The 15,794-nt window shown below is 44.1% G+C and overlaps 1 protein-coding gene across 2 annotated transcripts in view; it reads left to right on the top strand.

The window, feature by feature from the left end:
• The window catches only part of wake (wide awake), a 618,276-nt gene that overhangs the window by 73,487 nt on the left and 528,995 nt on the right, over positions 1-15,794 (top strand). For both annotated transcript variants that reach the window (XM_065228372.1, XM_065228375.1), the window contains exon 2: positions 8,180-8,987. In XM_065228372.1, the coding sequence (XP_065084444.1) occupies positions 8,869-8,987 (119 nt within the window). In that variant the 5' untranslated portion in view covers positions 8,180-8,868. The remainder of the gene's footprint in view (positions 1-8,179; positions 8,988-15,794) is intronic.

Consider the following 15,794-nt stretch of genomic DNA (forward strand, 5'->3'; position numbering starts at 1 on the left):
CGGAAGGTTTTGGTCACTTGACCAACTTTGCCGATGCCAGCAATTTTCTAGGTGGCCAAGATCTTGTACAAATATTCACTTGTACACTAGCGCCACTTAGTGAATGACTTCTCTGCTAATCTTCCCACCGACTGTAAGGTCTTGGTGACCTGAACAACTTTACCGACGACTAAAACCTTCTTCATAGTCAGGATCTCAAGTTATAGCTTATACAAATATGCCAAATATATTATAACAATATGATCTACTCTTTCGCTTAACTGGCGAACCAAATTTTTAGCGATGAAAGCACCTCTGTGGCCAAAAAGGCTACCAATATATTTGTTTATCGTCACGAGGGGTAAACCTAATGAAAGATTGTTTAATATTTCAAAAGAATGTATTTCAGCATATTATTTTATTTGATGCCCACAGTGACATTTCAGACAAATTTTAAAGTAATATACACAATGTAATTAATGAAAATAATGTGACTCTTACTTTTATAATAAGTGCTATATTCGCACCCCTTGATTGTAATTGAATGATTGTTGCTGACCTTTTTCAACGCTAGATGGTGCGTGCAGCAATATTTTGCGGGTCGCCATTGCAATATTTGGAAAAGACATGAATGGATCATATTGTTAATATGATATATTTGATTGAACTCTCAACTAATCTGGCCTCCGTCCGTAAAGTTTTGGTCACCTGCACAACTTTTCCGAAGACCAAAACATTCTAGATGACCAGGATCTCAAGATATAGCTTAAACAGTAAATACACATGCACATTAGCGCCACGTAGTGAGAACATTCTGAACTGCTGTCCAACAACTAAACAACTTTGCCGAAGATAGTAACCTTCTATATGTCCAGGATCACGAGATTTTCCATGTTGGAACCAATTAAGCCACATCCACAAATATACGCTTCTCCGCACAAATGGAAGTAGGCTATGGAAACCGCATGTACCAAAGTTGTATGTACGGACGGACAGCGTATTACATTTTTGGCTTCATAGATAGACTGCTAGATAGAACTTACATTCCGATATTCGCTGGTTGGCAAAATTACAAATACACCATACAACCTACATGCATCGTAACCGAGCGATTGGAAGCAGCCCACGCGGAAGAAATGGCCTGCCATGCAGTCGATTCGGCGAAGAATCGATTTTGTCAATCCGGGCATATCGCAGTTTTCCTGGAACCAAATTTTGTCCCCCGGATCCTTGCGAAGCGGTGGCGAAAGGCGCGCGGCGGTGATTCAATGAGCTGAAAATAGAATGGAATTCTTCAATGACAAAATAGGGCCATGAGCCTGACAGTATATGGAGCAGAAGAAGATGGATTTTAAATTGGCTGACGCAAGCGTGCATGCACAGATGGGTAAGTAAAGGAAACGAATTAAAATCTAGGATTGCGGATCTAGATATGCACGCGAGTGGAACAAATAACCGACTTCAATGATGAATGACAAAGATTGATTTAATTCATAGAAAAGGAGCATAGAAATAGGATTGTTGAAAATTGTGATCCTTACTATTGACAATGTAATTAGCATTATGAGCCTGGATTACTCAAATTGAGTGGTTTGAGTTAAATGCAAAATTACTTAAAACGATTTACTTAAATGATAACGAATTTAATTATGATGCGCGAACAAACATCCTTTAATGAAGCCTGAGTGACTTTCAACTGTGGAGATGTTTGAGATTAACCTCACTAAATACCATGTGGTGACTGTGTCACTGTGCAGCTACCTTAATATTAAGACCACTTTCAGGATCTCTTTGCCAGAAATTCATCTTCCTGGTGGAACTAAACTTGAATTTGGAACACCAAAACTCCATCATTCACATTTAAATCCCTACCGTACAGAAACTCGGCATAAGAATGTTGAGTAATTGAATTCTCTCCAACTTATGGGCGATTGGAAAATGGTAAGGGAAAAAAACATGCCACCAGCATAAAACCGCCCGACGTGACTGACACTCTTGAAATGGATTTCCATTGTCCGTCGTATTGGATCACTCGACGAACTGAGTTTGGCAAACATGTGGGGGTGTTGGTGATGGTGGGGAATCCAAAGATATTTGCATAGAAAGAGAGCAATATGGGCAAAGTTTTTCCGCATATTTTGACACTTGGTATTTCCAGTCAAGACCACCATTGGGAAAACACAGTTCAGTTTCAGTTTCAGTTTCAGTTCGGTTGAGATACGGCTTCTAAATCAACCGCATTGTTATAAACACCGGAAGCGCTTCGGTCCGGGAATGCTACTGGAGTGGGTGCGAGTTTGACTTTGAGCCGGGCCAGTGTCGAATCGCAATTCAACCAAATTAAAACTTTCTTTGCCACCGACGACGACGCCACCAATTTTAAAGGCACACAGCGTGGTCATTAGGTATGAGAGGTGGGTCAATTTACATATCTTCTTCCGGCACGCATTGTTCCGCTCAATTTGCTTCATTTTCGTGTCCTAATGAAATCCAACAACAACAACAACACCAGCAGTGGTTCAGGAGCTCGTGTGCGTCTGGGAGGAAGGACATTAGCGTGTGCCATCGTTTTCTGGCTTCCTGGACTTGTGTAATGGCTTAATGAGCGAGCGAGCGCACACAGGAAGCAATGCTTTCGTATCTGATTATCGCTGTGTTTGAGGTACGTGGAACAATACGTCCTTCTAAGGGTACACATTTTGCTTTTGACGTAGGATTACGTCTTTCGGTAACATATTGGGGTGCAATTTAAAAAAAAAACCAAATTGACCACATTACGAAAAGTGGTCAGGTTTTGACCACATATAACTCTGTCAATAGCGCATGGATTTTAATTCTAAATAAGCCAATCGATTAGAAATTTTTCTACAAATCTGCTAAATTGAACATTTTTATTAATTTTCAATAGGTCACTACTGGAATTTACACAAATGTTCAACTATTGCAATAGTGATCAAAATTATCACCGATTGCCTGCAAACAGCGCATTCCCTAACACAGATTTCAAAATCGAATTCGATCCTGTCTCCCTGAACGGTGCTTATTCAATCACCGTGTGTGTCGGTGTCCGGTTGGTTGTCAGCAGCAGCAGCAGCAGTGCTTTCGGCGCGTAGCGTTGAACATTGTACACAACGAAATTTATGCCATCGCAAACAATATACAGCTTGCCAGCCTCATCCGTGTTGAACACCTTAATAGCTCAGCCATTACTCAACCATCACGACAAAACGGTCCTTTTCAGGACCACCATAAATTATTGTTGTTTAAGAGTTAATTTGCATTGAACGTTCGCTCGCCTTGCTGCCAGCCACATTACCCCCAAAGCTCTTTGATAATGTACCCAGCAACCAAATGTTTGTGGTCAAATGCGTCAAGTATTGAAGTGGTACAGACAAATTTTCTCAATGACCGAATACCACATGACTATGTCAAATGACCAGAAACACTTCGTAAGGTTTTATCCAGGACGCTAGAAAAAGCAAAAAATACCTCGAATTTATATAGATTGATCGCGAATATCTCACGATTGAAAAATTTTAGCAAGAAATTCCTCTAATCAATTTCCGTTTTTTTTTATTATCTATAGAATAAACCAAAAGTTTTGTGCACGAAAATGCGTAATTTTGACATCAGAAAACGAGGAATTGAAAAGTGGTTTCCCTAACACAGTCGTTGAATATTGATTTCAAGCACTGATCATGCCAGACCATACCTATGTTTATGCCTTTTGATGCAAATTTTAAGCCCCTCTAATTGAAAAAAAAAAAAAACTTGTCGAATTCTCTTAAGGCTTAAAATTTGCATCAAAAAGCATAAACGTAGGTACCGTCCGGTAGGCTCAGATTTTGTGATTGATGTGTTTTCTCCAATACATATTTAATTTCCGCACCGCTATCACCTACAACAACATCGAGCATAAATTTCCACAACATTGTTCTAAACTGGCTTCCAAGCTTCCAACCCATCAGTCCTTTTCAGGACCACAAATGACTGATAAAAGAGTAAACTAAAGAGTAAGAGCTTGTCTCCAAGACATACCTACCGTTCAGGATTGGCATGTACTACATGAACATCGACAGAGCACCTCACAAACAGAACTCTCAAATTGTTTCCGAATTTCAATCTATCGAACTTTTTCTGTGATAACGAGTTAAGAAATCAATTTAATATATTTATAGAAGAAGTGGCTCTAATGTTGGCCTATGGATCTAAGATTAGGCCTATCGCTAAAAATCCCCTATTTATCAATTTCCTTGGGACGGTACTAATGAATATTTTTTGTCGTTATTGAAAATTTTGTCGATTGATGAATTTATGTATGGGCCTAAATTAGAGGCATTTAGGTCGACATTACATCCATTTACCCTACTATACTTTTGCTGTGACACCAAAACTACCTTTCGTAATCCTACGTCACATCTACTGTCGTGTCTTGGATACAACCTTCTACTTTTTACTTTTTTTATTGATGAGCCATCTTTTGAGGTTTGGGAAGAGATAATAGTCTGAGGGAGCCAAATCGGGCGAATACGGTGGATGCGGAAGCAATTGGAGCCGTAAGTCATTGATTTTAGCCGTGGTTACGATGCTCTTGTTCGCCGGTGCATTGTCTTGCAAAAACAATTTTTTTTTTCGCTTCATGTGAGGCCGTTTTACAGCGATTTCGGCCTTCAATCGCTCCAATAATGCACAGTTATGCTCGCTGTAGATGGTTTTTCCTTTTTCGAGGTAGTCCATGAAGAGTATGCCAAGACAATCCCAGAAAACCGACGCCATAACCTTTCCGACCCATCGAGCCTCCCTCGGCCGCTTCGGAGCACTCGTGCCGGCTTCAGTTCAATGCCGCGCACTCATTCTGTTCTCCGGTGTGTAATAGTGGATTCAGGTTTCATCAACAGTTAACAATCGACGCCAAAAGTCCGATTTCGCATCAGCAAGTCCAAACACTCTTTTGAAGTGCTCTCGCGTTCGTGTTTTTGGTCAGGAGTGAGCTTGCGCGGCATCCAGCGGCAGGATAACTTTTTCATATGCAGAATCTCGCCCAAAATATGGCGTCTAATCTTTGCGTTATCTGCTAGCTCGCGCACCTTCACTTTCCGATCAGCGAACACCATTTCATGTATTTTTTTGACATTGTCCTCTGTAACCGCATCGGAGGGCCTGTCGATGCGGACTTGATCGGTAGTGGAGTTGCGGCCACCACGAAACACTCGAAACCAATATTTAACGATTTAATCTGACGGAGCATTAGCCCCGTAATATTTATCCAATTTTTCTTTTGTTTCCTTCACCGTTTTGCCTCTCAAAAAATAATGCTTTATGAGGGAACGAAAATCGAATTTTTACCCATACTCAACATGGTGCCAAACACGTCAAAACAAAACTAAAGGCAGTATCGCACTGAAATTTAGCATATCTGCCTAAATATGAACGGACTACAAGCATACAGGTAACTCTAAGACTAGTAGGTCCCGAAGAACCGTGCTCAACTTTTTGGCTCAGCTCTGGTACTCTCTTCGGTCCCAAGCTAATCGATTCACCCCTCGAAACATAGGAAATTTCACTAACCCCACATTTTATCTGTCAAACTTTCATAGCAAATCAAAACAAACATAGTGTAGTACTGGAATTTATACTAGAATGGGGTTCGTTAATCGATTTGCTTGGGACCAATAGGCTAGTCAAGTAGTGAGCCAATTTAAAATCGTTAGTTTCGTATTGATTGTTGCTACAAGGCACCATAGCTTTTTTGCAGTAGCAGCGCATTATAACGGTCAAGGAGGTTACTTTCCACCTCACCTAGAACTTCTAAGTGAGGGGAACCGGGAGGATTAAAATGCCAACAAATCCCTTCGTTGGCACAGAACCTGAATACGTCTTGTCGATGATCAGCATCCTTCCATAGACGAATGAATTCCTCCAGCTGGTATCGGGCATTGGGTGGTTTTTATATAAAAGATAAACGTCTTCAGCCTATCCGATTTCCCAAGCGTTGATATACGTGAGCGCAAATCACGGACGCAATAATCTGAACACTCAAGGTTTGCATCCTGTCTGCTCCATTTTATAATACTTGTTTACATAATAAAACCTTGTGGCGAAAAATCATAAGTGGTTCTCATAAAATTCTTACGTTTATTTTCCTCAGTGTAGAATGCCATTTTCGCAAACATAAGGATGATACCAGCGAAGTGGGGACGTTCTACTGACAAGTGACAGGTTCCTTCTTCCGAACGGCTCGTAGCTCATCCGGGAATACCTCTTCCTGTACCTGTCGTATCAACGTGTATTCTGCTTGCCGTAGCTCTTCCGCTCTTAGAAAACCAGTTGGAAAATCCTCCGGTGTCTGAAGCAATCGTATCAACCGCAGCCAAATAGAGACGTGACGAATCAACGTCGTGTAGGAGTTCGATGTGGAGATGAACATGTCCTCGGGTACGAAAGTGACCCCGTTGGCTTCGTACCACTCGAGGAAAACATTTGAATAGTGGCACGAGGCTAGATCCGGCCAGAAGATCGTAGGGCCTTCGTGTTGCTTCAACAGAGGAAGTAGACAGTTCTGTAGACACTCCTTGAGGTAGATCTCCCCGTTTACAGTCCCGGTAGTCACGAACGGCGCACTCCCTTTGCTTCATGACAGATCGCTTGCCAAATCATGTATTTTTTGGCAAACTTTGAAAGTTTCTGCATCTTTACTGCCTCCGGAACATCAAACTTGTGCTGGGTGGTGAAGAACAGTAGCTCCGGCAACTGCCGGAAGTCCTCCTTGACGTAAGTCTCATCCATGAGACAATGAGGCTTCGTCTCGTGACTTTCCCACCATATTTTGCCGTTCGTCACGATTTGGAGCCTTCTGCACTTAGTACGTATGCAGTCCCTCCTGGTCCTTGGATCTCTCAACGAAAAACTTGGACAGATTCAACTTTTTGGCCACATCCCGGACCGAAGCATTGGGATTCCGCTTAAACGCTTTCACGACACGCTTGTGATCCTGACCACTAATAGAACATCCATTCTGACCGCATTTCTCCTTCCGTTCGATGCTCAGAGTTTTGTAGTAACGTTTAATCACAAGACTCACCGTTGACTGCACGATTCCGAGTTGTTTTCCGATGTCCCGATGAAAGTGTTGAGGATTTTTCAGGTGCTTGCGCAAAATAAAAACACAACGTTGCTTTTCGGATGACGCCGTTTTTTCCAACTTTCGAAAAACTGACAGCGATAAAAATACAGTGTAAACAATACACTCTAAACTACTTCTACCCAAATTTTAAATAGAACATACCCAATAGGAAATTTTCAAAAGCGTTTTTTCCGTAATGCAATTTAATGTGGGACACCCTTTACTTTTCATATAACTCTGTAGTAGAATCTTACAGGTGGGTTTAACTGAAACATGTTGAGACCCACCAGTTTCTTTGGGCACTTTGCAGTAGGTTCCGGATACCCACGTGGAAGAGGCCAGAACTTTCATAATAGCAAAACCGGTCATACGACACATCAGCATCAACATGTAATGACTAATCTATTCATGGTCTTGTTTAATCTGTTGGACCACATTTGGTCACATGCGGACATGTTCCGAACTTGCGATGTATGGTATAGGGGAAATGGATGTAATGTCGGCCTAAATGCAATCGACTAAATTTTCAATAGCGTCCAAAAATATCCATTAGTACCGTCCCAATGACGCGTTCATCTAGATAAAATTGATTAATAGCAGATTTTTAGCAATGGGCCCAATCTTAGATCTATAGCTCAACATTAGATCCATTTCCCTTATATGTAAAGTATTGAAGTTATCTGAGTTCCTGATAAAAATCTGAATTATGGAATTCTTACTATTCAACTAAAGCTATAAAGGTTAAAATGGGATTTCATAATGATTTCGAGTGAAATTATGTCAGTGCTTCGGACTGAAAATCAGAGAGAAAATTTCTCGCTGGCATCACTGTCGTCAATGTCGTTAATGGCGTTGGATGTCGCAAGTCAGACTAGTTCGCATCGGTTTAGTGTGAGAGCCACTATGTATCGTTAAGCACTTTGCCCCCCTTTCCCTTCCATCGCATTACAACGCTTCATAATCATTAAATGCTAATCGTTGCTGGCTACTGTAAATAGCCAGGCCAAAATTATATTCACCTCCAAGTGAACTAACTAACTAACGGCGTGTCTCGTGTGAAATATTATCTCGTTTCAGCCGAAGCGTCATCACTTCCTGTAACCCTAAATCGGCAGCGCCATCTACATACACACATGCCGGATGAGTGTTTCTAATCAGGAAAATGCAGCAACCTTCTGTGATCGGCCCCGTCGTTCGTGGGACGGTAAACAGTGCTGCCATCTGCTACCGCTACTGGAAGAGCCGCTCGTTCGTATTTATGCTAATGATGGTGATGTCAGAGTGCTAAATTTATAACAATTAAAGCAAGATTATCGTTCGGTTGGTTGCCTCCGGGTGCGATTTTTGTGATGGTGCCAAAATGTTCCTTCTGATGGAAAGTGATTTCGGTACGGAAGGTTAGGTTATGGCGCAGGTGATAACAAGCATGCGTCTAAAAAGTGATTTTATTCAAGCGTAACCATGATATTGATAGGCATTTGATGACGTTCAAGTACATCGTTCACTAGTAAGCGGTCGTGAAAAAGAAAATTGTAGATTCTTTCGTTATCTTTTTCGAGAAAGTGAGAGTGCGCCCCGCGAGAAAGGTGAATTCATTCGGCGCCTGTGTGCGTGGCAGTAGCGGTGTCTCGTCTGGTGGATCCTCCCAGCTCGGGACCAATCCTGCTGCTGCCTACGCCTCCACTGACCCGTCACCTCCCAAAGTAGCACCATCGGTTCCTTCGTCGGCTGTCACCGGTAACGCAGCCACCAGCACCGGCACCACTATGGAAGATGTACCGCCACCACCCCGCAAGAGTTCTCTCAGCATCGATCGGGCAGCGTTCCTCCTGCTGCGGGTCAAGAAAGCCTTCAAGAAGAAACGCCAGCAACGGAAGGATAAACTGTGAGTACGCATTTGCATGGTATTGTATTATTGAACTTGAGCGTTAGAATTTATAGAACCATATACAGTATACTCGCACTAATCCGACCCTCGATAGATTTTCGAACCACGATTTTACGGAAAATGTTGTAAACATGCAAATAGATTAACAGTAAATGTTTATATGCAGAAAACCGAAAAATGTTGATTAGTACAAAATTTGAACCATTCTCGATAAAAAAAAAATTGGTGCAAGTGGTAGCTTTTATTTTTACCGAACTGGCCACCGAATATTTTTTTCTGTTTTCACTTCCGAAACTCATATTTTTGGAAAAAGGTGTAACCGTGGTTCCAAATGTTTACTTGTCGGCTCCACTACAAGTTTTGTCTCCTTTCATCGAATACCCTTTTCTAAATAATAAACACTTAAGGGCCACGCATATTAGATCCGTTTGCGTTGCGTTGACGTAAATTTGACAGTTAGACAATAGGTATAGCTGTCACTTTGCCGGATCTAATGTGCGTGGGCCTTTAACATTGAAGCAGCGGCACTCACGAATGGCTTGGCGATTGAGTAAGTCTTTTCCACCGTCATGATTTGACATTCGAGCACGTGGAACGGATGATGTAGAAGCTCACTTACAAGTCACAGGTTAGGTTCAATTAAAATTTTCAGGTGATAGGGGAAATGTCTCTAATGTTGGCCTATGGATCTAAGATTGGACCCATCGCTGAAAATCTGCTATTTATCAATTTTATCTAGATGAACGCGTTATTGGGACGTTACTAATGGATATTTTTGGTTGCTATTGAAAATTTAGTCGATTGCTGAATTTCTGTATGGGCCCAAATTAGGGACACTTAGGCCGACATTACCTGCATTTCCCCTAAATTGTAAAATAGATAGATTAAGGCTAGTATCAAACTTAAAATCTAAATAAACGAAAAATATTCTAACTTTCAGTTTTCTGTACTCTTCTTGGTTCAGTTGGTCTTTTCAGGCTTCCATTTTATCGATCGTCAGAAAATAAATCCTATTCGCATGCACATGCACCAATCTTATGAGAAATCTCTACTCCCGCCAAATATAACTGATTTGTACTTCCGCGCTGCAATTGCTTCTGCGATTTTAAAAGTATCGTAACTTTCGCACTGAATCAATAATGAATCTCTTTTAGTCATTTTTATTCCAGAACAGGTTTTCAAAGAATGGGAAAAAGTTCCCATTTCCAATACTCATTTTTTGACATTTTCGAACCAGTTCTAACAATGAGTACAAGATAGTCACTTAATGGGTACTCTAGAGTAAGCGTGTAGAGATCAACTGGTGCAAGTTTGTTAAAAGTAGTCGATCGCGTTCAGAAATAACGTCAAAATGAACTCGAAAGAAGAGAAAATATTGTGCACAAACACCCGAAAAATCCGGAGTGGTCCGGTTCCAACCTGGCTAAAGTGCTGAAGATACCGAAAACAACTGTTTGTCGAGTGCTCAAGACCTACAAGGAAACCCTGAGTGTGGAAAGGAATCAGTGGACCTACGAGAAAACTGGAACCGGGGATCGTCAGCTGCGCAGCAAGGTGTTGAGGTGCATTAAATCCAACACCGGTTTTTCGATTCGAGATGTGGCCAGAAGGTACAACGCCAACTTTCAAACGGTGCGCAACATCTTTGTCAGGGAAGCATATAAGTCGTACAAAGCCAGTAAACATCCCAACCGGCACGTCAAGCAGAATTCCGTGGCTAAAAAGCGTGCAAGGCTCTTGTACGACCGTTTTTTTGACAAGGGCTGCACTTTGATCGATGGCGAAACATACGTCAAACCACTCGATTTTTAGCGGTCAAAAGTTTTACATCGCGACTGGACGTGGGGATGTGCCAGGATGATTCAAGTTCGTGTTTGTCGACAAGTTCGCGAAGAAGGCCATGATTTGGCAAGTGATTTGCAGTTGTTGCCGGAACCATTCGTCTCATTCTCGACGATGACATCCCAAGTTTACATCGAATAATGCCTGAAAAAGCGTGTATTACCGTTCATCCACAAGCATAGAGTCAAAATCATCTTTTGGCCTGCTGCCACTACTCCAAGGCGGTTCTGGAGTTGTATGCTGCCAACAAGATCGATTTTGTCCCCAAGTAAATGAATCCTTAGATTTGCCCGTGTTACGAACGCGCTGACGGTGTGGCCGTGTACATCATGTACAATAAAATGAACGCGAACGTAAACTAGCAAATAAAACTTTATTAAAATGACGAACTAAAAGTATACATTGACATGCGGGAAGCGCACACGATACGGACTCACATATATGATGTGTTGTTCTTCTTCCTTATGCTGGTTCGCGCATCTACGGGTGACAGCTTAGCTGCTACCAGTGAGCTCAGCAGTGTTGGTGTTGGTAGCGATCGTTAGGGATGTCAATGTTCCCAACATCTCCCGTCTTAATACAGCTGGTACGGGTCGAACCTAATCGGCGGTCTTCGTAGACGTGAAGAGCGGTGAGGTACCTGGGCAGCTGTTTCGGTTTCTGCTGATGTAAGTGGCACAGAGCTTGTTGTAGAGGACGATGGGACTACGGACGTAGACGACGGCTGACCAAGGTCTGTTGTCGACGAAGTTGTCGATTCCGGAGTAACCCAAACTAGGCTCGGAGAAGCTGGCGTGGATGACAAGACTTGCTGTAGCGTCGAATGCTCATCCGGTGTTTCGAGTGTTGATGGCGTTTGTGCAACCGGTGACGGTGATGGTCTCGGTGATGTGGATGGACTTGGTGGTTGTGGCTGGGTTGGCTTGTACAGGTTCCAGGCTCGTAGTAAGATGTCCAGAGGCAACTGTTGCTTGTCTGTCTTGGACGGAATCGAGCCAGACGTTGACTTACTGTCGGCGTTCGTTCGGCTTCGCAGCTGGTTGATGTGCGAACGAATCATGCGCCTGTCTTTAACCCACACGTTGAACATCACCTGTCCCACTCGCTCCAGAATCACTCCTGATGCCCATCTCCACGAATTGTTAGAGTGCACCTTGACGTATACTAGATCACCTTTACTGAACAACCTTGAATCTGGTTGAACAGTCGTTTCCCGAACGGCTGGTGGACGGAGTAAGTCCAGACTGGTCCTTATTCTATGCTCAAACATTACTTCGAACGGAGATCTGCTTTGTGGTGCTGACAGGTTTGGTGTGGTTCGGTAGGTCAACAGAAAAGTGTCCAGTGCTTCCTGAATTGATCTTCTCCCCTCTCGAATCTTTTTGACCGCTCGCTTGAAGGTGTCCACGAAACGCTCAGCTTGGCCGTTGGACTACGGGTGAAACGGCGCAGTTGTCACGTGATCGATACCGTTCTCGAGGCAGAATTGTGCGAACTAGGCACTGGTGAACTGCGTACCGTTGTCGCTGACTAGCGTTTCTGGCATACCAAGGCGAACGAAGAGACTTCGTAGGATTCCGATGGTTGCAGTGGCTGTTATCGACTTGGTTCTGACGATTTCCACCCATTTCGAGTACGAATCGACGCTAAGCAGGAAGTACTCTCCTTCGATATGCCCAGCGTAGTCGATGTGGACGCGCTGCCATGGATACGTTGACTTGGGCCACGACAGCGGCGGTGCTTTGGAGGGACTCTTGGCTGCAACTGCGCAGTGACGGCACGCTTTGACATGCGCAGCGATATCCGAGTCGATAGACGGCCAGTAAACGAAGCTGCGTGCAATCGCTTTCATGCGCTGGATACCCAGATGACCACGATGGAGATGGTGTAGGCAACGCATCCGGAAATCGGTCGGAATCACTAAACGTTCGGCAAACATCACGCACCCTTGAACCGTAGATAGCGAATCACTTCGGTTGAAGAATTGCTGGATCTCACGGTCCGAAATGGCCGTTTTTAACTGTGGCCAACCTTGCTGGACTAATGCAATGGATCTTACATCGTTCTCCGTGATGATGCTGGCTACGACGAAGTCTTCCTCTGGTTTGACGTGTTGATCGATCAACCGGGACAGGATATCGGCGTTTCCGAATTTTGTTGTGTTCACGTAAACAATGTTGAAGTCGTAGAGCAGCAACTGTAAAGCCCAACGTTGTAGCCGGCTCGCCGTATAGACTGGGATGCCATTTTTCGACCCGAAGATCCGAAGAAGTGGAGCATGGTCACAGCGAAGATAATCGCGAGCCCCTCACGGTCTGGCTGACTGTAGGCTTGCTCGGCGGCTGTCAGTGCTCTAGAAGCGTGCTGCACGACCTTAATCGACCCGTCTGGAAACTTGTGGCTAATGGTTGCACCAACTCCAACCGATGACACATCCGCTGCTACCACTATATCGCGTTGCGGGTTGTAGTGCGTCAGAAGCAAATCTGAAGTGAGAATCTGCTTGAAGGTGGAGAAGGCCTTGTCGCATTCCACTGACCAAACGAACTTCTTGTCGGCTTTGAGAAGCTCATCCAGCGGATATCGCAACGTACGCATACTCGGGACGAATTTCTCGTAGTAATTGATCGCTCCCAGAAACGATCGAACTCCAGAAACGTCTGTCGGTGCTGGCATGTTGCAGATAGATTCAACTTTTACTGGATCCGGACGCAGACCTTGCCCGTCGATGAGGTGTCCCAGATACTTGATTTGACGCTGGCCAAACGAGCACTTTTTCACTTTAATGGTGAATCCGAACTCCTGAATTCGACGAAGGACGGCTTGAAGGTTGCGCCAATGGTCCGCTTCGTCGACTCCGCCGACTAGAACATCATCGAGATACCCCGAAGTGCAGTTGAGTCCAGCGAGCATTGTGTCCACAAGCTGCTGAAACGCTCCGGGTGCTGCCTTAACTCCCGGTGGAAGCCTATTGTACCGATAGAGACCTCGATGTGTGTTGATGGTGAGCACCTCTCGACAGCTTTCATCCACCTCCACCTGCAAGAACGCATATGAAAGGTCGATTTGACTGAAGACCTTGCAGTTCGCCAGCCTAGCGAAGATGTCCTGCGGTAGGGGAAGTGGGTACTGATGCGGCTGCAGAGCATCGTTGAGGCCCGTGGAGTAGTCACCGCAGATACGGATTGCACCACTTGCCTTACGAACAACGACGATTGGAGCTGCCCACTCCGAGAAATCGACCGGTGTGATGATGTTGGCACGTTCCAACCGGTCCAACTCCGCATCGACGGTACTGCACATGGCGTAAGCCACTGGTCTCTTCTGTCGGAACACTGGGGATTTACATTCCCTCAACGTGAACTTCACCTTGGCCTTCGAGCACAACCCTGGTTCATCATTGAACACCGCTGGAAAAGCTGCTTGGAGGGAGCTGATCGATGTTGGATAGCTGCTGATTTGATTGCAGAACTGAAACATAGACACCGACCCGAGGTTAAACGTATCGATTAGGTCCAGTCCAAGCAGATTGAGCTGCTGCTTGACCACGAAAAATCGACCTTGATGCTTCTCCCCTTTGATTGCAACTTCACAGGAACACTGAAACTCCAGCTTCAAGGGTTTGCCCGATGCAGTAGCGGCTTGAATTGTTGCAGGACTTGCTGTGGGTTTTCCGATATGCCGCCATGATTGCTCGGATATGACGCTGATATCCGACGCAGTGTCGAGTTGGAGACTGATCTGCCTGCCGTTGACTTCTGCTTTCACAAATCTCCTACGCTTCCGGACGTTCTTCACCTGCACGCTTCTGGTTACCATCGGCTTGGATGAGTACCGCTTGCCTGGAGATTTCACCTTTTTGGCGCTTGAGCAATACCCGTCTTTGTGGCCCACCTGACCACATTCCTTACACCGATTTTTGAGGAAGGGGCAGTCCTTGGAATAGTGCATGGCGCCACAGTTCCAACAAGGCGTTGCTGGAACGGCACCTCGCTGATTCGGGGATCTTGAACCTGGTGATCCTCGTCCTGAGCGGGAATGCTTCCCACCGAACTGCTTCCGCTTCAATGCTTGCACTGCTGTCGACGAAGACGCTGCCTCTATCATCGCCGTGTCGTGCCTGAGGTTCAGAAGCCGTTGACATTCGTCCGAAATCTGCTCCAGCGTGATGTCATTCCGCTCCTCGATTCTGCTCAGCAACCTGGTTCTGACCTCCGCATCGCTTTCCGCTTTCAGCCCGCAGACGAACACGAGGCATTTGAACTGGTCCTCCGAAAGCTTCCCAAGTTCGAATTCGACACACAGTTTGTTCACCCGGCAGGCGAACGTTTTGTAGTCCTCAGTGACTTGCTTTGTGACTTGCAAGCACCGGTACCGTCTGCTAATCACAGACTCTGGCATACCAAACAAACTAAATGGACTTTTTAAACTTATTGAACCACGAATTACAGGTCTTATTGTGCGTACCAATTTACTTTTAGTCAGCCTTTAATATCGACATGAAACTTTAGTGTGAACATTTATCAACTAGAGAAAGATGATTGGTTGATAGTTCCGCTAGAGTCGGGCAGTGTGAAAATTGAATAGTAGTTGAAAATGAACGAAGGGCCATTACTGTGACAGTACTAAGTCGAACGCACACTCCTCTACCTAACTCATACATTAATGGATGAGGGGACTTGAAGTTTTGCTTCAAATCCACATCCCAATTTTTTTAGAAGACCTTTTCTGAATTTTTTTGGAAGAAATTCCTTGATATTCTGGGAAAAAACATCCCTTAAGTTCTGAAAAGAATTTCTCTGGAGTTCTGGGAAAAACTTTTCTTGGAAGAACTTCCCTTAATTTTGATAAAAACTTGCCTCAAGTTGTTGATAGAACTTTACCGAAGTTTATTTCAGGATATTTTGTCTAGTCTTCAATTTGATTAGGTTTTATTCTGAAGATCTTTAATTGTCCAGGAAT

The sequence above is a fragment of the Ochlerotatus camptorhynchus genome, unplaced genomic scaffold, assembly GCF_037179485.1.
Source record: "Ochlerotatus camptorhynchus isolate MF236.1 unplaced genomic scaffold, CSIRO-AGI_Acam_v1.1 ptg000290l, whole genome shotgun sequence".
Lineage (NCBI taxonomy): Eukaryota > Metazoa > Arthropoda > Insecta > Diptera > Culicidae > Ochlerotatus > Ochlerotatus camptorhynchus.